The following is a 27,951-nucleotide window of genomic DNA, read 5'->3' on the forward strand; positions in this document are numbered from 1 at the left end:
AAAATATATACAACCAGCTCCTGGGGAACTGGTTTTTTAGCTGCTGCTCAGCAGCCTTGTGGTTTGGAAAAGGAGGGGTTTGGTTTTTATGCCTGACAGTGATTTCCTACATGTTAAATTATTGTGGTTGCATTTCACTTAATGCCGTAACTCTTAACAGTGTAGGAATTTGAAGAGGGGGAAAAAGACTACGGCTGTAGATTTGGTAGTATCAGTTCATATTAAATGTTCCTAAAAGACCAGTTGGGAAGAAAATAGGACTTTTCAATATGTAACAAGGCCTCTGAAAAAAGTTCTGATGATTTAATATTTCTTGATTAACACTTTTCCTTGCAATAATTTACTTTGTGGTGAGAGTGGTGGCAAGTTAATTCTCAGCCGCAGAGCTTGCAGTTGGTGGCACCCATGTGGATTTGTGGATTGTGTTACATCAAAATAGTAAGTCAAAGTCTTGATTCAGATTGCACAAAATGTGGGAATAAACATATCCAGTTCCATTTACAAAACTGAACCAGATTTTGAGGGGTCAATAGCAGTGACAGCTGTCCCAGGAGTGCTGGAGACATCCCTTGAAGTTTTACAAGATGATTAGGAGGTGTTTTACATCACTTCATGGGCCTCTTCTGTGGGTACTTGTTACATTCCAGGTTGTCTGTTAAAGAGGGAAAAACTGCTGCTCTTCAGCAGCATGTGGAATTTAGAGATGAACTGCATTAACATAGCTAATTAACAGCCATCTGCCATATTTTTTTTCTTCCCTCAGGAAAATCCTCATAACACCAAGAAGCTAATTCATTATGATGTTTTGAGGTAGTTCTATCCCTTTATGATCAACACTCTCGGTCATCACTGCCCTTCCAGCAGAGCATGGCAATAATAAATCCTAATCCAAGTGAGCAAACATGGATAAAGGTGTTGGGCCAAAGTTCCCTGCCCAGTGGAATGGAGCTCTCTTCCCAAAGTTTTCTGTTCTGGCTGGCACAGAAGGACACAGAGGCAGGTCTGGCCAGGCGTGTTCCCTGGCCAGTGTTACCAGGTGACATCACAAGGGGCTGGGGCAGGAGATGCTGGGGTGACAGGATGGAACATGGGACTGAACACAGGGCACTGCTCGTGTTTTTTCTACGGAGATTGCTGCGGGTTTAGAGTTCTCTGCCCTGCCTCAGAATACAACATCAGCCTCTAAACAAGAACAGCAACATTGGTGAGCAGGTGTGGGTGGTGTAGAGTCTGTGTTCAGCTGACTGGGGATGGGGACGCTTTGGTCCAGGACAGACATATGCAGCCAGAAAACAAACATACTAAAATTTTCCTAACATGAATTAAGTAACATTTTATAGCAAAAATCTGAAGAACAACCTGCTTCTAGTAGCATCTGGACTGCAACATATGGTTTTAGAAAACAGGTGAGTACTGTACCCAAGGAAATGAAATATAATGTAATATGCACTATTAAGCATTTTGCCCTAAAAATGGCTATTCACAAGTGGTGGTAGTTTTTGAGTAATTGTGTATGGAGTAAAAGAGCGAATAGAATTTTAGGAATAACTCTTAAAACCTCAGGTGTTTAAATAACACCTCATAATGATGTCTCTTACCATACTGGAAAGAGCTTAGTGGGGAAGATGAAGAGTTTTTGCCACTATAAACCTGGTGAAAATAAATGTGAATGTAATTTTTAAAGAAGAAACCGTAGCATTTTAGATTCCCACTGGTGTGGATTTTCCTCACAGTAGGTGGAAGGATGGCATGGAAATGGAAGTACTCCCCCAGGGAACAGCTGGAGGACATGAGCAGCCTGCACCCAGGGCTCACAGGGCTGCAGAACCTGGAGAACACGTGCTACATGAACGCAGTGCTGCAGTGCCTCTGCAGCCTCACCCCGCTCGTGCAGTATTTCCTCTCAGGGAAGTGGAACACAGCCCTGCACCAGTGAGTCGGTTTGCTCTCAGTACTGAGGCTCTCTGCTTGCCACTATTTTACTGCCAAAGGATATGTGTTGCCATGAGAATGTCCAAGGCACCTGCCAGCTTCCCCCAGGCAGTTCCAGTCAGATTGACCACCAGCTGGTTTCCTTCTCCTTTGAGAGCCCAGCCCTTTTCCTTGCTGGTCCATCTGCATGATACTTTTCTTCCCATATTGATGGTAATATCTGTTACTGTTGTCTTGATCATGATTCCTACCACTTTCTGGGATCTGCAGAGTCCCTCAAGCCAAGTGACAGCTGCCAAAGCTGTACTGTACCAGCATCTGTTTTCTCAGTTTCTGTATTGTGCTCCCATTTGAAGGCAGGCACTCTTTTTTCATCCATCACCTGAAACTCTCCCCTTTTTTCCAAGGGAGATCGGAGAGTCTGCGACTGCCTTTGGCTGTTTGGTGTCTGACATGTGGCTTGGAGAGTTTGACTTTGTTTCTCCTGAGGCTTTTCACTCTGTCTTTGGGAAGCGGCACCCAGCTTTTAGCAGCAAGACTCAGCACGATGCACAGGAGTTCCTCATCTGTGTGCTGGATGACCTCCATGAGGCTTTCAAGCAGGTGAGAGCCCAGCTGTGGTGTTTTGGGAACTACAGCTGTTTCCTCTGCATTTCATGACTTGGCATTCCATGTAATAATTGCCCATCATCCTCTTCTAAACTCTATGATGGGGCCACCAATAACTTTCCTTTTCTACCTTTATTTCAGACCCATGGACACATAATTATTAATTTGCTTCTTGTCTAATGCTCCATCAAATTGCAGCCCCATCTAAATGACAATGCTGGTGCAGCTTCACTGTCCTAACCGCTCCCTCTCCTTTCTCCTTCCACAGTTAATGTTCTTCCACTTTCTCATCTGCCTGAAAACTTCACGTCTGCCATGCACCCATGACTTTCTCCCCTACAGAGCCACTGATAAAGAGCTTTTCAAACAATTAATGCTATCAAATGTCTGACTTGTTGTATTTTTGTTACTTTTCTCTCAGAAAATGAATCAGTCTTAGTCTATATGTATGAAACATCAAGTAAAGTAACAGCATTTTAGAGCCATGTTCTGTGGCAAGACTAACAACTGATGAACCCAGGGAGTGGGCAGCACCTACTAAAACCCAGTTGAAGGCATTTAACAAAACAATTGCTAATCTACATTTTGTCAATCTTTTTCCTTCTGTATAGCCAAGCCAAGAAAGATGGAGCTCTGCTGCAGGAGCAAGCACAAGGAGTAGCAGTGGCACATCTATTATAACACACTTATTTGAGGGGCAGCTCAGTTACGCCATCAGGTGTCTGACATGCAAAGCCCTCAGTGACAAACCCGAGAGCTTCACCGTCCTCTCCCTGCCCATCCCCTCCACCAGAGTGTGCTCTCTGCAGGTACAACAGCCAGCACCTTCCTGCTGCTTTCTGCTTCAGCTGGGAGTAGAGGCTTAGACTAATAACTTTTATTGGAAAAATGTAGGGCTTGCTTTAGTTACTTTGGTCTCCTGGGCACTTAGAGAGTGTCTTGGATCTGTCCCTAGAGAAGTGGGATGTCTTTACTGGTCTCAGAACCATGGAGGCTGGTAAGGTTACAAGAGCAATGCTCAAGAGTTGCCAGGGGATGAAGGATATTAAGATTATTCAATAGCACCCGTGAAGGTTTTATTCCAATCATCCAGGTATTTCTGCCTTGGTGGGGAGAATCGAAGTGAATGCTGGCTGCTTTGTCTTGTGAATTTGTAATGTCAGCCTTGCTGCATCACACTTCAGTTAGGGGGAGCAAATTCATCTCTTATATTGCTTAGCACCTCTATGGGTGGAGGGAGATGTGTTCAATCAAGTGATGATTGGATTTTTTTCCTTTGACAGGACTGCCTGGAATGCTTTTTTCAGCCAGACACACTGACTCGGAACAACCAAATCTACTGCCACTGGTGTGGAAGCAACCAAGATGCAACAGTAACAGCCTCCATAACCAAGGCACCACAGATCATAATTTTTCATCTAAAGAGGTATAGTCTAAGTAAGGTAGGACATGGCCAGCTCCTGGGCAATGTGAGTCATGAAGGACAGTCACTTGTGTTTGCCCGAATGGAAACAAATCACTGCAAATAAGTGGCTTTAGTACTTTGGATACCTGAAAGCTAAAAGGGCATTTACACAAATACAGCTGTCAAACATGCAAGTTGCATTCCTGAATTTCATGTACGGTGCTCTGCCTGTGTCCTGCAGGCCACCAAATTTCTCCCTATACTTGGGTTCCCCTCTCCAGAGGGAAGAGAACTGCACCAGGCAGTGACTGCTACAGCCCAGTGCAGTGGCTCATCCAGTCCCTGAATGATCTGAATCAGTTCCTGTGGCTTGGGTTCCAAAAGCAGGACTGACAGTGGTTTGCCTGCTGCTGCTGCAGTTGAGACACTCTGGTTTTGTTTATCCCTTTACTAAATCAGGCCTAAACAGAGTGGTGCCTCAGCAAAGGAGCACCTGGGTTAGCAGATTTCACTAGCCACACATAGCCAGATGCTGAATTTATTCTAAAGAATTTTTTTTCTTAACAACTTTCCACCTATAATGAAAACTACTCTGGGATGATTTGACTTCCCAGAATTATGTTATCTAAAGTTCTTTTTATTGTCCATTCAGCATCTGCTTTTCTCAATATTCTCAAAGGACATGTGGTCCCCAGCTGCAGCTCTTGGCCACACTGTGAATGTTTAAAAGTGCAGTGATGTACTCAACGTTACAGAGGGAAGAGGGATGAAGTCTGGCATGAGAGAAGAGCTGACGCTGGCACTGCAGTCCAGTCCAAAATGTTTAGGACACAGAGAGAGTGATGCACAGATATGACTTCAGGCTTTGACTAAAGGATCAGGAAGCAAGAGCTTTGCTTTTCTTGCTGGACATGTCATGAGGGTTTGGTGCATTTTTTGTCAGTTTACTGCAATACACAACATTACCAGAGATCTTTCTTTCAAATGCTGGGCAGTCAGTTGTTGGTTTTCCCTCCTCCTAGGAAAGTCAGTTAAGCAATGACCACAACACAAAGAGAAGCTGAGGGTCATTTAAAATCGTCCAAAAATTCATTTCAGGTTTGCCTGGCAGGACAAGAACAGAAGGAAACTCTCAACCACTGTCTGCTATCCGTTCAGCGATCTGGATCTCTCTCCCTACATCTCCACATCGTGTAACAACAATACAGAGTACAGCTTGTGTGCTGTAGTGGTAAGCTTTGCCCTTCCTGCTTTTATTGGGAATGCCCTGGCTCATGGAGCAGATGAAGCCTGTGTTGGTTTGGACTGAATGTATAATGATTTATAATTAATGCATGTTTTGTTGTACGCTTTTTTCTACCAGCCGTGGACATAATCCAGTAACAGTACGTAACTGAAGGACAGAGACATTATTTCTCCTTCTTCCCCAACATCCCAGTTTTAAAAGAATGCTCTCCTGGCACATAATGCCTCTTTAGAGTAAACTTGCAGGCTGATCCAGCATGAATCCTGGTTTTAAATAAGGCCACAGCTCACAACAATGGGGTCCTCTTATAGTGTCCTGTATTAGGGCTAATAGTTGGATTGCAAATATAACTGCAAAATAAATAAGCATGATCATCATCCATTAACTCTGGTTGAAAGAATTTATTTGAATTAACATTCCCTGCCCTAGGCCAAAAGGGGCTAGAACCCTCAGTGCCATCTTTTCCAAGTGCATACATGAAACCATTGCCAGTTCCTAGCTTTGCCTGTAAGGAGACAGAACAGGAGTCTGGTTTTAACAGACTGTGTTTTTTGTTACAGAACCATGCTGGAGATCTGGATTATGGCCACTACACGGCCTTCTGCAAGCACTCAATCACCCAGCACTGGTACAGCTTTGATGATGCCCAGGTCACCAAGATCCCAGACTCTGCAGTGCAGGCTGACACAGCTTACCTCCTCTTCTACATCTCCCAAGGCTACTGACACCCTGTTAGTCTTGAAAAGGAACACTAGGTAGGGCAGCACCTAGAATTCACCAGCAGCATTAGCCAACTCCTGTTTCATCAATAAACTAGAGCATGTGCACCCTGATCAGCTGTTGTGGTCTTTCAGGAAGTGACTCCTAGAAAGGACAGTTACAGCCCTAAGCCATGAAGGAACGTGCATCTGCTCCATGTGCACAAGGGCCAGGGTTGTTTTCCATGACACCCTTCTTGCACCCCTCAAAACAACATGGATGTTGAGCACACAGATGCACTTACTTGGAAATTCTTGTTTTTCTGCTGGCTAAGTACAGTAGGTTGTTCTAAGCTGCCTTCCAGGAACTAACAGAAGGATACCAAAGTGAAAGCACACAACCAGACCAGACTGTGCTACAGAAGAGAGGATGAAGTGACCATTAATACAGAAGAAAGAAAAAGGCATTGCTCTACTGATGTCATTTTTGTTTCTCCAGCACTTCAAACTTGTTTGCAGCTTGCAAGCTTCTGGAAAACAATCAGTATTGGTCTTAATTCCACCAGCAAGACAGACACAGACAGGTAAAAGCTCAGAATGTAAGACTTTTGAATGCCAACCTTATCAGAAAAGGAAAACTAACCCTAATCCATAGCAGAGAAATATGTAAGATGCAACTAAGAGAAGTTTTTAAACTAATCAGCTCTATGCAAAACAGTATTTTTATCTGGAGAACCTTTAAACTGTGTGAGTATGAGTCAGATTGTTATTATGTACAATCTTGATCATTAAATAACAGCTGAGAATGAAAAACCAAACCCAAACATACATTTAACAGGATATATTTTTAAATAATTTCTTCATTAAGGTTTTTAATGCATGTGTACATGAAAATTTATATTAAAAAATTAAAAAGGAAAATATTGTTTAGAATAACTCTGAAGTGCACAAATATTGACAAAAGCTAACAGAAAAAATAATACAGCTCTGCTTTTTTATTAAGTAGTGTTGCAATTACTTAGAGCTGGCAAATAAATGCAATCCTCTGAGTTTTAGAGATTCTCACAAAAAGGACAACATTTTATTATATACATAATTCTGATGTGCAAGTATGCAATCAATATGTACACTTACATTCCTAACTGTTTACATCGTTCTAGAGTATTCACAGTAGAGTCAAGCTTAAGGTTAGAAATGTGAAAAGGCCATTAACAGTGAAAGAAAAAAATAAACCAAGATATGCCTTGGGATTTTAAGACATTTTAAACTACTTGTTAATAGATTTTAGATGACTAAGCTAGAATTTAATCTTGGAGCAGACTAAAAATATAGTTCTTTTTAAAATAAACAGTAATGCAAGTATGCTTGTAAATGGTTCCACAGATGGCAGTATGACCACAAGCATTGCCCATCAGTCTGACTGTGAAGCACTGCCACGGCCCCAGCGAGCCCTGCTGGCAGACACCCTGCTCCTCCCACTCCAGTGACTGTGTCTGCTGCACTTCTGCATATTTGTGTGCATTCCCAGGCCTACTTTGCTCTTGAAGAAAGAAAACCAGTTTCCTTAAGCCACATCCCTTTACGTGGCCATGTCTACTGCTCGCTGTTCATAGGAAGTATAAAAGAGAATGTAAGCAGCTGAGGACTTCACCGAGGACGCCGAGATCTCGGACACTTCGTGGTCATCAAACTTAAACCAGCGCTGTTTTGAAGCGTTTTTGCAGTAGGCTGTGTAGTGCCCCCCGTCCAGCCCACCGTAATGATTCTGTGAATGTAAGGCAAGGGTTAGTGGCCTTCAAAGCTGCCATTTCTTCCCTGCTTAGGGAAATAATCTAGAATATGAAATTTTTACTAAATTGTTCTTTTTCAGAATGCAACTTAATCTGTAACTACAATGCAGCCTGGCTGAATCACACAGGCCACCCTGAGTCCTGGCGTAAAGTGCAGCTGGAGTTTGAAATGTGCCTGGTTACTCACCGATACCGAGAACAGATTGTATCTCTTCAAGGAAGTCTTTGGACCAATAACATACTGAGAGAGGTCAAGAGTTTCCAGTGGAAAATCTACTGAAGTTTGAAGCTTTTGTTTCCATCTTCCATCATAGGAAAATCTAGAGAATTAAAAAGCACCATGAAAAGCTACAGGCTGTTCATAAGCTATTCCACTGTATTAAGCATGTTTGTTTTCCCTGTTTTTAACCAGGATGTGATCTCAACTAAAGCCCCCAGTTCTGTTAACATTTGCTCATGTGTTTCTTAGCAAAAATAACAAGAGATCACTTGTGAAAGTGCCTTGGGAGTTACAGCCTTATAAAAGAAGCATCAGATGAAAATCAAATTCTTGCAACATTACATCTGGTAATGTATCTGTGACCTTCTCTAAGGTAAAATGCTCAGCCACTGCCATGGAACAATCCAGTTCCATCAAAGCCTGGTCATTTAATCCCCAGTAATATCCACCAATCACCATTTCCTTACCGTTTCAAGTGCACAAGAAGCACAGGTGGTAATTTCCAAATTTCTATTTTTTTCAAAGAATCCCTTCGAGTTTTGCAATGGCTACAGTAAAATCTATTGTTATCAGTGAGCTTTTCTTCTTTGGAGAACAATCTAAGGCATTCCTAAAACAAAATACAGAGACTGTGAATGGTAAGTGTTTTTGCAAGTATAACAAAAATGCTTGTTTCCCATTTGGTTGTTAACCTGCATTGGTTATCTGCATCCTACATTTCACTGAGGAAAAGTGACTTAAATCTATGTGTGGAAGCAAGTTTTACTGCAGATATTAATTAGTGTCCTTCAAAATGTAGACAATATTTTGTTTAAAACCACAGAATACTTACACTGTGACCTACCAAAGCAAGTAATATACATGCTGCTATTGCAGCTTCAGTATTTCCATCCTGTTTCTAACTTAAAACTTAAGGGATGACCTATTTCTTTAAACTTTAGAAGAATTGAAAAAAAATGCAGATTCGGTTCTGTTCATGTTTCAGGTCAATGCAAATTAAGCAGAATGCTGACCAACCCCTTCAAGCAGAGGGTGAGCAGCAGCAGCATCACAATCAAGTGGCAGTTTGCACTGCAGGAGCAGTTTCTCTCCAGTTGCCCATACCTGCAGAGTGCATTTGCTGGAGGATGCAAGTGGCAATGACAGATACATGAAAGCCTCGAAGGTTCGGGACCTCTTGTGACACGTCAGACACTGCACGGTGGATTTGAACTGCCCTTGGAACAGTGCCACAATGATGGACTCGTTGAGCTGCTTGTGTTTGTGCCAGGCTATTTCTGCTGCACTTGAGTCATCCAGGTGATCGTTATTTTCTTCCTTGTATCTTTTCCTGTTGTCAGCCTGGATAGCAGAAGTTTAAATACCACAGCAATATATTAACATGTACGTAAGTAAGAAATCTCACACAGGCAAGCATATGATTGATTATTCACAAGAATATTTAAACATGTCAGTGCTGCCATCCAGTTCTTGTCTAGTGAGGCTTCTTCTGTGACTCCCTCCACCACCTAATACCTACTACTTCAGAATTCCTACTTTAATTTTGAATAATCACATTTCTTTCTATACAAGGTTTCAGTACCATAATCTTATGGAATAGGAAAGTATTTTAAAAATTTCTCTTGATCTTCTGACAGATATATAATTTAAGTGTACTGCTTACTTTATTTAGGTCCTCATGCAAGCCATCCATTAGAAAGAGAAGCAATTCTTGGGAGTCCTGTTGGCTATATCCTGCAAATTGGTCATTAATTTTCCCAATTGTAATTTTGAAGTCCTTTGGACTGATATATTTATACTGTCCTGCCCATAAAGCTTTCATTATTACACCAAACTCTTCAGCCACTTCACCTTTATGCCCCAGGAAATTTGACCTATAAAATAAGAAACAAAAAAAATCTGAGCCATTCAAATAACTGGGTTTTAATATGAATGTTTTTAATTCAAAACATGATCCCAATTTTAAAATATTTCTTTAGACTAAGGAAAACTGGCTATTAGACTGAGTTAAATTTTCATCCATGTCAGCCCTGTAATTTGGTACCATATTCCAGATGGAAGGTACAGTATGTTTTGGGAACTATTTAAATATTCAGTTTGGTTTTAAAAGACTCTAGCACACATGTATTTTATGAATGTGGTGACCATAATTTAATTATCACAGTCCAGTAAAACCTGTTTAGTGACACAAATGAATTTTGAAAATGTCAAGGTGTCCAAAAGTTACCATTTGCCTCCTACACAAAAAAACAAACAGCCTCACTAAGTGATCTTCTTCAATTGGCAAGTATAAAGGCAGGTGAGAGATTGTTACCTGTTAATATCAGCTTGATACAAGTTTCTATTGAAATACTCAGCCAGGTGAGGTGCATTGCACAGACACTGCAATATGGAATTCATGTAGCAAGTGTTCCCTAGATTACGAAGTCCTGTCAGAGCTGGTCCCGATCCCCCAAACACGGGATTGAGATTGCGAATCTGCGATGCAGAGAGCCTGGAAATTTCTGCTTTAGTGTAACACGCAGGTCTATAAGCAAAAAATTATTTTTTAGGAGTTTCAGACTCGATAAAGTTGTTCACATAAACCAACAGACAGCACACCTCACCCCACCACCCACAGGGATTGGATCATCCTGGCACCAAACACCATCATTTAGGGCACTCAAAACCAGCCAATGCAACAGTGAGTAGTCCATATACACTGGCTTATAATGAGGCTGAGTTTTAGGCACCATCAGCTGTGAGACTGATATATTTTCTTCCTTTATTTCTTTAATTCACAGATGAAGAATTAGCTGTTTAATACAGTCTAAAATGTGAAAACTTGCATTTCACAAACTGTCAGAAGACAGACATGTTATTTGTATGATAACACAAATAACAGAACTTAAGAAGCAACTGTCATCCAATTAATAGACTGTAACCTCAGAAATTCCTGCTGATACATAACTATGAGAGAACTGCTCTATACATTGAACTTCTAGCAATGAAATTTCAGTCTATTACTCATGCATCCTTTCAAACCCACTTAGAAAACAGTAAGGAATTTCAGCTGGTTAAACACAAAGAAAGTCCTTTGTGCTGTCACACTGCCTGAGCTGTGATCTAAGTTATCAAACAAACATACTTATTGTCACGATTGACTGCAGGAGTGACAGGAATTCTTTTCTTGTCTTCCTCCTGGATGGCCTGGGTGATATCTGGGGACGAGTAGGAGCGCTTGAGCTTGGAGTGTTCCCTCTCCCGCTCAGCTGCCACCTTCGCCTTGGCTTTGCGCGTGGGAGGGGTGGATGGAGGAGTGGCTGCAGGAGCCATTTCTGGTGGGTACATCTGAACAGTGTTGGTTGGAGAGTGATAGTAACGATAGGTTCCAGTGATGTCATCCAGGAACTTGGGGGAAAAAAACCAAATAGTTTCAAACTCCAGAGAAAATCCATCATTAACTTACCTATTAACAACAGCACGAGGTTTTCAGACATTGGGATATTAAGTTGTGACTGGCCTCAACATTCAATGGATTAAATTTAGTAGAAGGGGAATTTTCACCAAAATGCCTATTAAACAGCAAAAACCAGGAACAGCAGATGAACTGTCCTAGTTTCATTACAAATAATATTAAAATTCAGAAAGTAAATGTGTGGAAGTTAAAGAGGAGTAAAAGAAAATGAAACAAGATCTAACTTAGAAGTAAGACACAACTGAAATACAGGACAAACAACACAGAACAGTTTGATTTTCATTTCAGAAGGAGTTACCTTTACCCAACCTGCAGGCAGCCCTGGGACTATCCTTCCCATTTCCTCACTTCGTGCTCTCATTAATGGCTCCCGCTGGGACTAATAAACAAAGAGAAAAGTAAGGTATGTACAGTTCCCTATGCACAGCAACGAGCTGCCTGTGACTTCTCTATGGAGCTACATGATTCAGTGCAAACAGTACAATAAATCCTTGATTACAGACAGAAATAAAATGTATTGTAATGGTAATTTAGTATTTTCTATTGCTCAATCTAAACAAAAAACACAGGAACCTGAACAAAACATTTGCTGACACATTCCAAAAAAACAAGAAACAAACCAACCATTTAGTCTCATGAAAGTCACAAAACTCAATTTTTTCCCTGAAGAATCAGGAAACAGTAGGAGTATATGCTTTTGTTAAATTCATAAGGCTGAGCTTTTTTCTCTCTTAAAGTAGCACTTGAAGGTGTGTGCATGAGATGATGAATGCATGGAGAATGTTTGTTAGTGCCACCAGAAACACATCAAGACTTCTAATGGAAGTTTCAAGTATTTTTCATTCGAATATGACAAGTGCAAAAATGCAAATGAACACTGTGAACATGGCATAGTCTTAAGATGGTGACTTTAAAAACTGAAATGAAATGGAGTTTAACATAATAATCATAAAGCATCTGTGCTTAATTATTTTGACTACATACAATACATTTGTATTTACTTTAAGTCTTTCAGTATCTTGTTCAGAATCCTCTCTAAGGGGTCCTGGCTTTTGAGCTTCACTGTCTGGTTGTCCTTTAACCCCCATTTGCTGCAAAAGATTTTGAAAGAAGGCTTCAATTTTCATCTGGCATGTCAGTAAAGAATGCTGATAAAGCAGAATTACACTTTCTTTTTTGGTTGTTAAATGCATGTACCACAACAAAGTGGTTAAAGCAGGTGATTTTTATTCCTTCTGCATACTCTAGGCAATTCACTGGAATAGTTTTTGAAACTGAATGTTGCATTACAGTTTGTTCTGTAGTTTCAACAGCTCAGAAATAAAATGCTGAAATTCCACCTATGCTACTTCCCACCCTAAAAGTTGTGGGGTTTATAATTTGTTGTTAAACTTCAGGCTTTTTTCCCTTTCACTCCTCACTTATCAAACCTCTCCATGGAAAAGGCAAACTGTGAAGCCAACATGAATTTGGTTGATCATAGGCCATCATTTTGGGATTATGTGACGTTTCTCTGTCAGTCAAAAGCTCATGAATGACTGTGCTAAATTTGCACAGGAAGATTTATTTTTGCTTTTTTGTGCATCTGGATTAAACAAACAGAATATGATCAAATCACAACTGCAATCACCAAAGCAGAGAAAAATATCCTAATTCAACTTCTTGAGAAGTGGTTGTAAAGACATCTTTTCCATTGTTAACTTGCAAGTGGCTCCTGTTCTATAATCAGTTGATTTGTGCATTGAGAAATTTTGCAGTTTTTTTCAAGAATGAGGAAAGAAAGAATTGTGACTCTCCTCCCTTCCCCCCAAGGTTTGGAACCGGACTGTTTTCAGCAAAAATCCTAGATGAGGATGTTGCTTTGCTTCCTGTGCCAGGTAACAAAATCCTGTTCTGTCAGTGTTTCTACAGCTGGGGGCACTAAAGGGTTCCTTATGACACCATTGTGTCCTTAACACCATATACAGGACCAAGCTGGCACAAGAGATTAAATACCACCAGGCTTCTATTTTTGAAAAAGAGGGTTGCAGTCTATGAACCATCATCTCTTCTAGCTACATGTGAGTGGGAAGTTTTGTTATCCCGTGGGGATTACATGCTGCCCTCAAACAAGAAAGAAACAAGCTTTTCTTGGGGAAAAAAAAATCTATTTGTGTCTTGGTTTTAACTCTCTCCTCTACTTTTATGTAAAATGTGGTCTAAGTACACATCCAATTACGTATTTCAAATTGCTAGATTAAAACTGGACTATTCAGAATGATTTAAGTGCATAACTACTTCAACATGTGATGATGATTTTCTTTTCACTAACCTTGCCTGGAACAGTCACAAAGGTCTGAGATGCATCACCCAGCGCCCGTTTCTGTGTTTCTGGTGTTCGAGTTCCCTTTTCTCTTTCTTCCATGGATATTTTGTCAATCTCAATCCTTTTTGCACCAATGTTTTCTGGTTCATTTTTATTTTGCTTTTTTGCTTCTACTGCTTCTCTGTGTGCTCTTTCTTGTTCCTTTTCCTCCTGCTCTCTTTTTATTTCTTCATCCCTCTCCTTCTGCTCTCTGTCCTCTTTTGATTGCTGTAGCTTTTCTTTGTGTTCCTTCTCCTTCTGTTCCTCTTTTGCCTTTTGTTTTTGTTCTTTTTCTTTTCGTTCTTGTTCTTCTTTTTCTCTCCTGAGCCTCTCTCTCTGTTCCTGCTGCTGCCTGTCCCGCAGTTCCTTTTCCCGTCTGTTTTTCTCTAACAGAGCAGCAGTTTCTGCATGGACCCGACTTTTTTCTTCTTCTGTCAGAGTGCTCCTTCCATCATGCACAGGCTTTGTGGAGCGGTCTGGAACTATTCTTCCACTCTCACCAGACTGGCTGTCACTGATTGTACTTGCAGGTTTTGCTCTGTTATCACTGAGGATTTTTAGTGAAGGCTTTTTAGAACGATCCACCTGTAACACAGGTGCAGAACACAGAGTGCAGAACAATTCACTACAGCTACCTCTACTCTCTTTGCTAAGCTCTTCCTAAGTGAGATTTGTAAGAGAATAAAGATTATATCAAGTTGACTTCTGCCAGAGAGAGATATCTTTCAATTTTATTAAATCTTCTCATTCAAACTGCTTGTTAGTAAAATTAGGTATTCATTCCAGGTGTGAACTAATAAACAAGCCCTGAAGAACCATAAGGACAGCATTATATACTGATTACCACAACCCTCTATTTTTGAGCTTTCAAAGGTAAACATTTTGGGGCAATCAGGCAGCCTAATTTGGGCTTGGCCCTCTCAATCATGTGACAAAGCACATGTTTAAGGCAGATCTGCTTGATGGGAAGGGGTATTTAAGAATGGCTTATGCTCAACTGTTGTTGTTTTTGAGGCTGGAGTGAGTGCTCTGAAGAAATAAAAGCTCATCTGGGTTCAGGGACAAACAGAAATAAGATCTCTAAATTTTACAGTATAGAGTCTCTTAAATGAGATCTATATTAAAGGCTGCATCTAGAAAATGAAGAGCTTTTAGCCATGTCTACTAAGGTAAGTACTATTTTAGTGTAAGAATTCTGCAAAGGTGTTTTTATAAAGTCTTATTCACATGAAAGGAAGAAACAAATTCCTATACTTTCACTACTGGGCCCAGAGTGACAAAACACCTAAATGTTTTATTATTTGAATGAAGATGCAGTGGCTGGAAATCAGACCTGTGGAACAGCTAAGGTAAACCATGGCTTGTCCTCTCTGTATTTCATCCTATGTCGCTTTAAGTAGAAAGGTTACTTATAAACTTTCTGAATTAGTGATCAATTGCTGACCTTGAATTTCTCACATGCTCATGTAAAAACCTTTATGAAAGTTCTGCTATTCTGTTGAGTGTATTTAGTTTCATATAATTCTGTAGATCAGTTACCACAGCTTCACAGACCACCAAGAGTCTCTGTACCAATATACTCATGTACAAGGCTTAAACAAACGTATTGGGTATGTTTACTTGTGGATTTCGAGTTCTGGGTGTGGTGGGTCTCTAACACATTAACCATATACTAACTGAAAAAAAGGAACAGGTCAAAAAGCTTACCTCAGGGATACTTCTTGTAACTGACATGGGATTAGCTACAAAGGAACTGTCAGATTTTGGAACAGCAGCATCTTGTATGTTTGGTCTGTTAAGTGATTTTAGTCTCTCTTCCAAATTATCTCCCATTTCTTCATTTTCAGCAACAATGGGTAGCACAGGAGCTGGCTCTTCCAGAGATGGATATGTAAAATCCACTGCAGGAGGGGAGACAGGAGGGAACCATAAGAGAATTCTCAAAACAAAAGCAAAATAAACCCTCCATTCCAATCCAAAATTTAGCTTTTAGCCATAACAAGACTTTCCTAAAAACACCTGAATGAATGAAAGACTCATCCAGTAAGTACAAATGCTTGCTGGAGTGTTATCCTTTGTACTTACAAGAAACAGTCACTGCTTCAGTCCTGCCATGCTGGGGTGGAGTTACTTTAGCATTTGTTGTGTACTGGGGAAAACAAAGGAGCCAGTTTTCATAACCTCCCTCTAGAATTAAAGGTTCATTCTGCAGGATGGTTTTGCTTTCCCACTGCATGGAAAAAAAGTTTAAAGTTAATTGATTTAAAAATAGAAAGTAAACTTTTACAGCTTAATAGTGTTGTTTAAATTCCTGTGCCTTGACATTGAGAGATTGTTTTTTGATATTTTTAAACAAGAATTAGTGGCTGCAAAAATAGGGATCCTCTCTGTGTTTGGAGAATGCCCAGCACAGCTGGGTTCCTGGCTCTGCCTACAACAGGGTGTGAGTATTTCCAGTAGAGAAAGAACCACTTGCTGCTACTTCACATAACAATCCTCCATGCAGAAAAGTATTTTTATTACAGTATTTGCTTCAGTTTCTTATCTGGTATGTTTGCTGAGGGATTAGTGATTTAGAAAGCATAACATTGACTTTCTGAAACCCCTTGAGAGTTCAGGGTTCAGACTGCCCTCCTCCTGCTGTCCTCAGTACTTGTTCAGTACTAGTACATCAACAAGACAGTCTAGAGAACAGTCTCTAAAGCAATTAAGAAGGAGAATTGCTGAACTATCTCTGAACCCCAGTGCTGAATGTCAAGGTAACAGAAAGATTTGCAGTCTTTCATAAGAGCCACCACTGTACAGAGGAGGGACAACACAGCCACAGAGAATTTGACTCGAATGTTGGGCGTCTGCTCACTGTGGAGTCTATAAGCCTCCTGCACTGATGAAACTCAAATTTAAATTAATGTTTACCTAAAAGTTATATTCAAAAATGCAGAAAAGTGAACTTTATTGAAAATATTTCTGGAGCCTCCTTCATTGCAGCCCCTCCAATGTGGGAAGTACCTGGCTGATAGGACTGCAATGTAGGTGGCCAACCAGTTTCCAGGGATAAGGAATTACTGTTGCTAATATGGGAGAGAAGCTGACTGCTCCTGGGAAACAGGACTAAAAGTATTTTCCCAAAGAACTGTAAGTTGATGAGCTGCTTGTTGAGGAAGTGAGTTGAATCATTCTGCTGTTTACCTGTTCAATAAATTATACTGTCATCTACTAGAGTACAGTATGAAACTTCAAACTACACTTCTGCTATCAAAACAAGCAGGCCTTGAAAACTCAACCAAGTGTCATTAAATATAAGTGCTTCAAGGCCTTATTTACTAAGATGAATTAATTAATGAATTAAAAGATGAAATTTGCCAACCTTAAAAAGTGCATCTTTCAGGCTCTGTAGAGTTGTTCCCAGCTTTAAGTCTTCAGCAGAACTAAACCAGTCTAGCAGTATAACATAATGGAACTGTCCTCTCCTCTTCCATGCATCCCTAGACTCCTCTGGGAGTCTAGCTTCAATCAGGTAAGCAGTATCTCTGAAATGAATTAACATGCATTTAAAGATTCATGTACAAGTAACATTCTGTCCAACAATATATAATCTATAGATGTTTATGTGCTTGGATAAAATAAATATACCTTATGTTGAAGTCAGTACATGCAAGAACAGAGCTGTGCAGATACATCTCACCCACTGATATACAGCAGGGATTCTAACACTAGGTGTGCAAGTTTAAAAGCATGTACTTTTTTAGAAAATTAAATATTTCACTCTCATTTAACGTCATATCTTACCCAGGATGGATAGCTTCTTCTGGGACACTTATGGATTTTGGAATACAGGATTCCTGATAATCCTTTGATTTTCGAGCATCCATTATAAGCAATTCAATATTTTTGTCCGACATCATTGCAAACAGTCTCTCAGGTGTGACTGCTCCTTAAAAGAGAGAAACAATTACATGTAAGAAGCCACATTATAAATGAAGATAGCTATGAAGGGCTATGGTATCTGACTGGTGCAATCATGATTGCAAACAGATGAAACAGAACTAAGAAGTCCCACAAAGTCACGGAGGTGAGACATTACAGCATGGGCCTTTTACTCCCACTGCTGTAGTGATCAGCACCTGACCTGTTAGATTAGACAATACTGAATATTTCAGTGATTAACAAGTTTAACGTACTGTGGTCTCATTTAAATCAAGCTACATAGGCAAGCATTTGTGAACTACATGCTGCAGATATTCCTCTTAAGAACTCCAGAGAACATTTTCATATACTCATTACAAGAACAAAAAGTAGAAGGTTGTAAGGAGAATGGAAAAATTTTGTATTTAACTGAGTAAGCTGTCATATTTCATCCTTGCCTATCAGCAGTAGAGCTGTTCTTCTTTCTAACCTGACCAATTCAGGACTAGTTCATCTTCCATTACTGAACAGTTGAAAAACTAACTACAGATCTCTAAGTTTATGAGAAGTAATGAAGGCTTCAATACAGAGTTTAATGAATTACTGATTTGTTATAACTGAAATGCAGGATACTAGAATTTAATCAAAATATTTTAACTGTGAAATAACTCCTGAGAAGGACTGCAGCTGTGAGGTGATTAGTGCACAGTCATACAGAAATCTTTTTCACATTTGTGCAAGCACTGCATCTCTTACCACTCAGGCTATCAGACTGATCTTTTCTTTCCAGTGAATGCTTTGTCTCACCATTAATCTGTACAAAGGGAAAAAAAAATTAGCATGTAATACTGAGAACTGAGGTGGCCAACAGACAATGACTCTCACAGAGCCTGAAGGAAACTTGTCAGACAGTTAAGCCACAGGAACAAACACAGCACAAGGGAGCTGCATCTGAAGATGTGCTCACAAATGTACTCAAAAGATACTGAGGTTGCTGCCCTGCCTGGACAGAAAACAGTTACAAAGGTAACACAACCTAGGACACCATCATCTAACAGAAGAAATTCTTGAAGTATTTGTTGAGAATTAAGTGTTAATTGTTTCCACACTACTGCTAAAAAGTCAACCTTCCCCTAAAATGGAGACATGTTATCCTTAGTATCAGTTTGTCACCATTACCTTGGATTTCTTGTGCTAATTCTGGCATAAAACAGAATTTGACTTAGTCATAAAGCTCAGTCTATCTTATACAAGACTTGGAGGCTACTAGGACTTCACATATTCCAAAGAAATGTCAAAGAAGGGTTATGAAGAGTGTACATTACTTCAAAAAACCCCCACCTTGATTCTGAACTGGAAATAGCTACTAGTAGAGACTAAATTGAAACTATACATTCAGATTGAATTAAAGTTTGTAAACATCTTCACTTACCCTTTGGCTTTTTCCTTTGGAATCCACAGCACTTTCTGAGGAGTTTTTGGCTGAGCTCTTTCCATCATCTTTTGGTTCTTGCTTTTTCTGCAGCTCTTGTCTGTCCCTCTCTTCAAGTTTTTTCCGAACTTCAGCTTCCTCATATCTATTGGGGGAAAAAAGTGCCTTTTTTTCAATATTGTGGTTTTGGCTAACCGTGGATTATTATTATCAAGATCACTAAGTCTTCAGTCAAAATCTTTAAAAGAATTACTTAGAATTTTAAAAAGTTAAAATATTGCCAGTTTTTGTATTCCAACAAACTCCATATTGCTTCCTAACTATGTGGTCTTATTTCTCCAACGTTTGGGTTGGTTTTCTTATTGTTAAATCTTGATTTGAGTCCTATTACATAGCCACTGATTGTAAAGTTATTTTTTTCTTCAAACCTGGGGTCATGCTTAGTTATGGTATCTCTGAATGTTTTTCACTTTCCACAGACAACTGTAGGTACTGGTGACTTAAGGCAAACTCCAATATATTACAACAGTGATCCCAGGTATTTTATTTCATTTTGCAATGGAGTCAGTGAAGAGTCATTTAGCTCAGATATCTAAATTTGCGTTTTCTGGAAGTTGGATCAGAACTACTTGTACAGTAATCACCTTCAGAATGTAAGCTGACTCCATGATGTGCTCACCTGTGTGCCTGGTGCTTGTTTCAAACACTGGGCCTACAGGGAAGCCAATGCAAGAACTGTGTTCACTCAGGAGTTTTGGGGGATGAGGTCTTGCATACAACTGTCCTTTTCATAAAGCCTCAGATTTGAAAATTGCCCTCCCAGCCTTTCACCACTGGAAGGACAATCATGGTATTGTAAGGCAGTGATCTCCAAACTACAGTTTTCAGATCACCCACTGGAGGTTTGTACAGTCACATCATTGTTCAATAGTATTCACTTATATTTAATATAACTGAGTAGTTTAAGGGTTACTAGTATCATAAAACAAAAAGAGAATGTTTGACCTAACAATTTGGATGACTGAAGCAAGAAGTAAAACATGAACTCAGAATTGTGTTAGTAAGTGCTCATTTTAACCAGATGTTGTATAATGAGGGTTAAAATAACAATGACAATACAGCTGTATGTTAATAACCTAGATCATTCAAATTCCACCTCCAAGTCTACTGCACTAATTGCCCACTAAGAGGAAGGAGGCAGTAAGTCTGTAATTTCATTTTTAAACAGGTTTCTTGATTTGGCACAGGCATTATAAGTTAGAACTGAGCATTTTATTCCCACTTGGAGTTAATGACACTAAAGCATATTTCAGATTTTAGTTTAATTTGGTCAGTATGAAATATTTACCCATCAATTTCCTATTTATACCTCTGAAGCACGTAGTAGGTCATTCATGCAAGCATTCCTGCCCCTATACAAGTTTCATCACCTCTACTTTTAGTTAACAATTAACATTCAAACTATTTGCTGGCCTACCGCCTGGGGAAGAAATTATACAAATAATTTCCCTGAAACTACTTCTGTAGTTACACAGGAGTCATGTTTCATTTCTGTTACCTTTAAATATTTACACATTTTGCCAGAGTAGTTAGAAGTTACTGCATCAACTCCAAAACTCTGTTCCTTTCATAAAAAGACATAAGTTACTTAACAAGTCTATACATTTTGGGTTTCTCTGATTCTATCAATGTTTACTCTTAAGAGTGAATTTGTAGCTGTGTTTAATTGTAAGACTCACCTAAACAAAGAAAATCTAAAGATTGTTTCATACACAGCGTCATGAGATCTTTGTGCAGTCTTCACATACATGTAACTACACTCACAGTTCACCTAAACTAACTTTATAGATTTAGCACTTTGGAGGTATAAAATACACTTTCACAAGAATACTTGGGAGGAGGGGCTGGGACAAGACACTTGTGAAGGGAAATGTGCCCAGCTGCAGAAAGAGAGAGTTAAAAAAGTGAGAACGTTGCTAAGGATGCAAGAAGCAGAGAAAGCTGGAAATAAGAACTACTGTGCTAAATATCACCTAAAGATAGACCCTACCTTACAACTTCTTACTAACACAATTTCATGGCTTATGGCACAAAGATATAACTTGTCAGCTGATAATCAGGTACACAAAAGGCCATTAGCATCTGCTCATTTACATACTGGCAGAACTCTGCATTCTACACACATATCTGCAAGTGGCTAAAGAATCAAAACCTGGCATTTCTTAGTGGAAACTACATCCAGACTAGGGGAACTTTTTAGCATATCTGATTATTAGGAATGTTCATTAATGTATTATGTTAAAAGGCTGAGGAAGAAATTGCTCTTGATCATCTCTCCTGTGTATGTACTTCAGACCTTGTGGTTTCTTTTTATCAGTCAATTAACAAAACCAGGAGGCACTGTCAACAAACCAAGGAATTAGCAGAAAGTATACAAAATGACAAGTTATTGGAGTGTGTGGCAGTGAAAATTATCTCTAGTAAAAGACTTCTGGGAATAAATTTAAGCTCTCAAGAGTTTCAGGTACCTATGGTTTGCTCAAGTGCAATTGCTTACTACTAAAGAGCACGAAAATCTGCACTTGGCACAGATACAGGCTCGAGGTAAAAGGAATAATGTCTTAGCCATCAACTATATTACATACCTGAGTTTAAGGCTGTCTGACAGTATTTCAGCTTCATCAAGAGCTTTTTTTAAATTTGTAGGTCCCAGAATTGAATGAAAATAATCCTAAAATGACAAGCATCACATAATATAAATATGCAGTTTAACAATGCTTACTTCTATGCATGTCAAGAGTCACTAATGTATGGAGAGCTGATATTATAATATTAATGCTAAAAAAAGAACTAGTTTGAATCAAAACATTTTCCATTCAAATATGAGTTTGTAAGAAAGACTAAAGTCTAAGTCTAAGACTTACTGAAGTCTTACTTGTCTAGTCTAAAGACTAGACAAGGCAACTTCACCAAAGAAGTCTGACTGATAAAAGTTATGGGAATACCTTTCCATGAAAAAGTATTCATAGATCTGGCAATTTGTATAGTTCATACATAAAAAAGAAAACTGTAAAAAAAATTAACATCAGACTTGTCAAAATCAAGAAAGAAAAAAATAGCACCATAAGTGAGACAGTTTACTTAATATCAGTGTGATCCTTTGAATGTGTTTTAGTGTAATCCTCTGTACTTCTCATACTTTGACCAATGCAGAAGAGATCAAACAGAAATCTTTTATACCTGCTGCTGCTTAAAATCAGGTCTCTTTCTAATAAGGTTATAAACAGCCACATATTTCATGTATAGGATGTAAGCTTTTTCTTCATCTCCATCCAGTCTGCTTTCCTCTGCTGCCTTGAAAATCTTAAGGGCACTCTGCACATAACTGAAAGCAAAGAAGAGGAGTAAAGCACATAATTGTTGACTTGTCCTCAAACACCTTTTCATTACAAGATGCCATCTTAAGTGTTTACAGACTTCACCCATATATTAAGCATTTGCTTTTACCACCTTAATATCAAGCTTTCATTAAATATGAATTGCAATCATGTTCTTCCAAATAATGTTTATCTTTGCTAGTCTGTTTACCAGCCTTATTTAAAGTCTTCCATTATTAAATACCATAGTGAGATATGGAAAAAGGTACTTTCCCCTTCTAAGAATAACTTTCTTTCTAGGAAAAATTAAGTTATAGTAAGACAAAATTAAATCATCGATTGTCTAAAAATGCTAGAGGCAAAGCATTCAGACACTTGCTAAAGGTTTTGTCATTTTTACAGGTCTGCATTTATGTAGCCTTTCCTCTAAGTATGTGGATTTTCACGGGCATTGTGCTCTGTCCAAGTCATGTTTTGGCAGTATGCCAAGTGGCTTCTGAGGGTAGTAAGCATATCCAATGTGACAGCTGAGAGCCATATATAAGACTATTGAAGATTTTGTATCTAGCAGAAATAACGAAGGAAATTTAGATCCTCAACAAATTTGTTCTGGAACCACAAATATTTTAAGTATTAATTCAAAATCAATTATAACATATATACCTTTTTGTACTGGTCTTTTCAGGTTTTACTTCTGTCTTCTTGTTGAGATCTTTCAATGAAGTAGAGAGGTAGAGCTCCTTAGGTACAGATGCCACAGCGGGCATGTTAATATTGTTACTTATGTCCCTTCTAGGATGTTACAGCTTCTTAGAAGTCTCTACCAATATTTTTCTGGAGGAGGAAAAAAGGCAGGAAGAGCCAAATTATATTCCAATTCCTTTTAGTACAGTAGTTATAGTTACCTATGTAGGTTTATTACCTAATTTATCTCACCTTATGTGAGCTAGCAGAGTGTCTGAACAATTAATAGTATTAATGAATATTTCAAAGTGACAGAATTATTTGAAATCACTTCATGTAATTGATCAAGAATGTTCAGCAATATCCATGCTAACAGGAAAATTAAAAAAAAATGCTGACTCATGAATGTTCAAAATCATCATATCCAGCAAATTTATTCTACTGAAATGCCAGCAAGTATACTATCAAAAAATAGCTGACTCCTCTGTACTCTGCAAATACACATTACTCCCCCTGAAAAATGACTTCTAAAGTCTTGCTAAGAGATAAGCTGAGAACAGGGAGGCTGCTACCATTAAAGTCTACTGAAACATCTTGGACATTCTGTAGCAGGTCTTCAACCCCTTGGGGCCATTGACTCTGTATTTTTATTTGGAAGTGCTCTCCAGGCAGACATGAAAGAGTTAAGCAGAAGTTGGACACAAGGGACTGTTACATCATGTTATCTGAGACAGGGAAGTCCAGGAAGTCTGCAGACAGTCTAACCAAAACTCTTTGCATCTAGTACACAGTGAGCTATTTCATTTTAGCCTTGGGGGTGGCAGGGGAGGAACTGAGCTCCCTCACAAGGAAGAGGGGAGACATTCAGATAGATGTCAGCAATACTGAAGGAATGAAGGGGGACTCAGTAGAAGACAGATACTCAAATGCTATCAGCAAGGAAGTTATTTCCTAGTAGAGAAAAGCCACATGGCTTTTGACAAGATGAAGGTAGAGCATTTCTCTTGCACTCTCAATGTGATCGGCATCAAGTGTGACCAAAAAAAACCTGTCAGTGACCTCAGAGGGAAGTTTCACCTGACCAAATTGATCATTAGCCACTCAATGAGGTAGTCCCAATTTCCCTCCCTCTTTCTCATGCTGGTCTGGTACTTCTCCAATCTCTTCTTGGGCCAATTCATCCTGCTGAAGAAGCAGAAAGGCGACACAGCTTGTGCAAGGGCAGCAGCTGGAATGTGCAGCCAAGAATGAGAGGCTAAGGTGGGAATGGGATCGTTCCCAAGGCTCAGAGCTGCTGTACTCCCTGAAGCATTGCTGCACGGAGTATTGCCAGGCCGACTCTTGTTGGGCTGGGAACTGGTTATCAGACAAAACACTGAGTTAACACAAGCCTTTGGTCTAAGGTCTGGTATGCCAAGGTCAGACTAAACAATATCCAGCAAAATAACTTACTGCTTCAACACAGATGCTGTACTTGCTATTTTCCTTGATAACTAGGTATCAGCTTTTTAAAACTGAAAAGTTTGTTAAAAATCCTCTCTTAGTGGACTAATTTCCAGACAATTCTATAACGTAAGTACTGAAGTCCTCAAATACTATCTTTAATACATACAATTAAAAACATATCCCATACCTAACTCATCTTAAAACTTTGTCTTTTGTATATGATGTGTCATTCATCTAATTGTAACTTTCAGGGGGATACTTAGGAGCTGAAAACAAGGCAGATAATTTATTAGAACTGCATGCAGTAGAAACAAAACATAGACATTCCCTGCCTCAAAGAAGACCTTTCCAGCACAAAAGCCTTTTAGCCTAAAACAAAGACATACTTTTTGCAACCTCATAAAGAGAGGCTCACTCTTATGAAGATTTTAGTATTGCTTCTCTCATTCTACCTTCAGAGCATGTCTTTACCTGGCTTTTTTTTTTCACCATGGAACTGTAAATAGACTTTTCCTTTGAAGCTTTTAAGTCCTTTCCAAATATATCTTCAATGTTTGCTCTGTTATGTAACCAGTATTTTCTTAATCTTAAGTGGCAGCATTTGGTTGTGTTCTGACAGAATATTGTAACTAAATACGCAGTCTGAATAAGATATGCACACAGCATTAGAGTGCTGTGTGCATATGAGCAAAAAAAGCTCAAGATTATGTGCAAGATGAACCATTTAATGATGTCAGTAAATTCTCAAGTGTTGCTGACACACCTTGCAAAGGGCAGATCTTCTGGAACATCATCTATACAAATGCAGAACTAGTAAGTAAAAGCCACCTCTGAGCTTTGGCCTGAAACAAAAATTGTCTTTCCACATTTTCTTATGGTCACTAAGTTATAATTGCAGGTCTTTAAACTGCCATGCAAGTTCACTGCTGAACTTTTATTTTCTGATTATAAGAAATTTCTATACTTTTTTAAAAACATGAGCTTCTAACCACAGTAGCTGATGAATGAAGTATTACCCTTTGACCTCCCACAACATCACAATTCATATAATATGCTGCAGTGAAATGAGAAAGAACGGATAAGGAATAGCATTTTCTAAACTTTTTAAAAAATCAAATTCTCAACCACATACTTAATTGAAATACACACAGCATATGTGATAAGTTGATATGAGATTTCAGTTGAGTTTCTAAAACATTTTCTATGCAGAATTTTAATTTTGGATCTGTAACTAACATTTTCAGGTTTATGCATCAAAAATGCCCCAAGTGAATTTTAGTTACTACAGACTGACCATTGTCAACTGCTCAGTCTTAGCTTGTAAGGACCCTTAAAATTTCTTAAGCTTCTACTAAGTTTTAAGATGTTCATTACCTTCATTTTCCTCATACTCAAATGAACATGGTTTATTTCCTTAATTTTTGAGCAAGCTTTGGAAGACTATAGTTTCAAAGTCCAAATCAGCTCCTTCATTGATAAATATTGCCATCTGTTTTTGAACATAATTTTTTTGCAGATATCAGATTCCTAACTGGCCTAGTCTCAGTGGAGGAATCCAGCAAAATCCAGCTGTTTGGAACTAGTCAGCATCAGAGAAAACTGCATCATAAAACCATGAATAGAAGGGACTGAAAAAGTTGTAACAACTAAATCCACTATTAGTCGACCCTATGAGGAAGAAGCAACAACCTATTTCAGGTTTGTCAACTTTTATCTTAAAAATTAAGATCAAACCCAAAACCTGAGATCTTTTCTACCCCCAGCTGAAGTATTATCTCTGGCTCCTTTTTCATACCTATGAGTGCTGAAAACAAGGCCAATATCCCAAAATATAAGTGAAGTCATGCTTGTATGATTATAGGCATTTGACATACTTATAATGGATAGTTTTACCCTGACAGAGAAACATACCTGTTGGTAACAGGTTTTTCAACATGTAATTATCATGCCAGTTTTACTAAGGATGTGAGTAAGCTTTAAGTGGAATGACTACAGGAAGAACAATGCACAGAAGCAGTTACACTGCAAGCAATGAACACACTAACACATTGAGAAATAGACACAAGTAATGTGCATCACCAATTCAGGTATGTAATAAAGTATTATTCACTTATTTTTCTCTCTAGCACTTGAGCAAGTGAGAAATGGATTTCTCACGAGCATTAAGTTACTCAGTTTTCTCAGAATTAAGCTGTACTGTCTGCACGTAGTACACAAGAATTGGTTTTCTTTAAGATTATCATTTTGAGTGTAGAGACTGAGAATTTTTCAATGACTGAACTACACAATCAATCAGCATATTGAGTTCTGGGAGTCCTCCAGCTCTCTTCCAGGTATTGTTAATACTACAGGCCTTGGTCCTGTCACCTAATGTGCATAGGATGATTATAACTATTGGGGCTTCTTCTGGCAAGTTCATTATGCTCACAGAGAGTACCCAAACTTTCACTGTTCTTCTGTTTCCAGGGCAGTAACACATCACGGGTCTCTCTGGGCCATGTACCCTGCTGGAACCTGCACCAGCCCGCACTGCCAAGCCTCGCAGGGACTCTGTCCACGCAGTGAGAAAACGCTTTGACAGACAACCATCCCACACTATAAAGTTTCTTAAATACACTGCATTTTCTGCAGGAAGTTTGAAAGTTATTCTAAGTAAAACCACAAATAGCTCCACTTGTTATTTAGATAAATGAACATTTGCAAGGCGTAGGCAAACAGCAGAGGTGATAAGAAGCCGGGGAGGTGACAGGGAAGCAGAAAACTCCTTCAAGTTTCCGAGCGGGCGGTCAATAGCGCTGCGGCGGCCCGGCCGGGCTGTGGCGATCTCCATGACACCGCAGCTCGCCGGCCGCAGGAGTGCGGCACTCTGGGAAGCGCCGCTTCCCTGCCATCTTCCTCCGGCCGCTCTCGGGCTCGGCGCGGCTCCGCCGGCCCCGCTCGCTCCTCACTCGGCCGGGTAAGGCTGGGAGGCTGCGGGCTGCCCAAGGTCACAGCGCCGGCTCCCCGCCGGGCCAGGCCCGATCCTACCCGCTCGGCCCAGACCGACTCCCTGCCCTCCGCAGCCCCTCGAGGGCCGCTCCCCCCGCACGGCGGGGATGGGCCCCGGGATCCTCCAAGGGCGCCCGCCCCTCCCGTCACTGCCGGATTCCCCCTGCCCGCAGGCCTCGCTCCCCGCCGGCCCAGAGCCGCCCCGGCCGCGCACTCACCGCCGCGGGGACTCGCTGCCTCCGCCCGCCGGCCCGGGGCAGGCCCATGTCCGAGCGCGGCTGCCGAGGAGACGCTACGCGGCCATGGCCGCTAGGGCGGAACTCGGCGGCGTCCCTCCCTCCCCGCTTCCCTCCCTCCTGCCGGCCTCCGCTCCCCGCGGGGGCGGGGACTGTCACGGCCCTATCCGTGCCGCGGGGC

At 40.0% G+C, this 27,951-nt stretch overlaps 2 protein-coding genes across 3 annotated transcripts; one reads left to right on the forward strand and one right to left on the reverse strand.

Annotated features, from left to right (window-relative positions):
- Nucleotides 1-1,744: 1,744 nt before the first annotated feature.
- On the forward strand, nucleotides 1,745-5,917 carry USP50 (ubiquitin specific peptidase 50). The gene is made up of 6 exons (XM_063170143.1): nucleotides 1,745-1,932; nucleotides 2,340-2,535; nucleotides 3,153-3,350; nucleotides 3,825-3,967; nucleotides 5,045-5,177; nucleotides 5,753-5,917. The coding sequence occupies exons 1-6, from the start codon at nucleotides 1,745-1,747 to the stop codon at nucleotides 5,915-5,917; spliced, it is 1,023 nt and encodes a 340-aa protein (XP_063026213.1).
- On the reverse strand, nucleotides 5,579-27,855 carry USP8 (ubiquitin specific peptidase 8). 2 transcript variants are annotated; one of them, XM_063169772.1, is made up of 20 exons: nucleotides 27,753-27,855; nucleotides 23,080-23,250; nucleotides 22,280-22,424; nucleotides 21,685-21,770; nucleotides 19,040-19,184; nucleotides 18,364-18,421; nucleotides 17,491-17,635; nucleotides 17,069-17,231; nucleotides 15,787-15,931; nucleotides 15,409-15,602; nucleotides 13,669-14,286; nucleotides 12,359-12,448; nucleotides 11,656-11,736; nucleotides 11,028-11,290; nucleotides 10,215-10,427; nucleotides 9,564-9,774; nucleotides 9,005-9,241; nucleotides 8,368-8,510; nucleotides 7,868-8,000; nucleotides 5,579-7,655 (listed from the first exon to the last, which is right to left on the reverse strand). In XM_063169772.1, the coding sequence occupies exons 2-20, from the start codon at nucleotides 23,181-23,183 to the stop codon at nucleotides 7,470-7,472; spliced, it is 3,360 nt and encodes a 1,119-aa protein (XP_063025842.1). In that variant the 5' UTR covers nucleotides 23,184-23,250; nucleotides 27,753-27,855; the 3' UTR covers nucleotides 5,579-7,469. The 2 variants fall into 2 exon arrangements, with proteins under 2 accessions (XP_063025842.1, XP_063025843.1); XM_063169773.1 differs by lacking the exon at nucleotides 12,359-12,448.
- Between the last annotated feature and the right edge of the window lie 96 nt (nucleotides 27,856-27,951).

The sequence above is a fragment of the Melospiza melodia genome, chromosome 15, assembly GCF_035770615.1.
Source record: "Melospiza melodia melodia isolate bMelMel2 chromosome 15, bMelMel2.pri, whole genome shotgun sequence".
NCBI lineage: Eukaryota > Metazoa > Chordata > Aves > Passeriformes > Passerellidae > Melospiza > Melospiza melodia.

Bases quoted from the DNA above. Each gene is read 5' to 3' on its own strand.
- USP50 (XM_063170143.1), top strand. From the start codon at position 1,745: ATGGCATGGAAATGGAAGTACTCCCCCAGGGAACAGCTGGAGGACATG. The intron at 1,933-2,339 runs GTGAGTCGGTTT...CTTTTTTCCAAG, and splicing joins TGGAACACAGCCCTGCACCA to GGAGATCGGAGAGTCTGCGA. The intron at 5,178-5,752 runs GTAAGCTTTGCC...TTTTTGTTACAG, and splicing joins ACAGCTTGTGTGCTGTAGTG to AACCATGCTGGAGATCTGGA.
- USP8 (XM_063169772.1), bottom strand. From the start codon at position 23,183: ATGCCCGCTGTGGCATCTGTACCTAAGGAGCTCTACCTCTCTACTTCA. The intron at 17,232-17,490 runs GTAAGATATGAC...AATTCATTTCAG, and splicing joins GAAGAAGCTATCCATCCTGG to AGATACTGCTTACCTGATTG. The intron at 11,737-12,358 runs GTAAATACAAAT...TTTGTTTATTAG, and splicing joins AAGATACTGAAAGACTTAAA to TCCCAGCGGGAGCCATTAAT.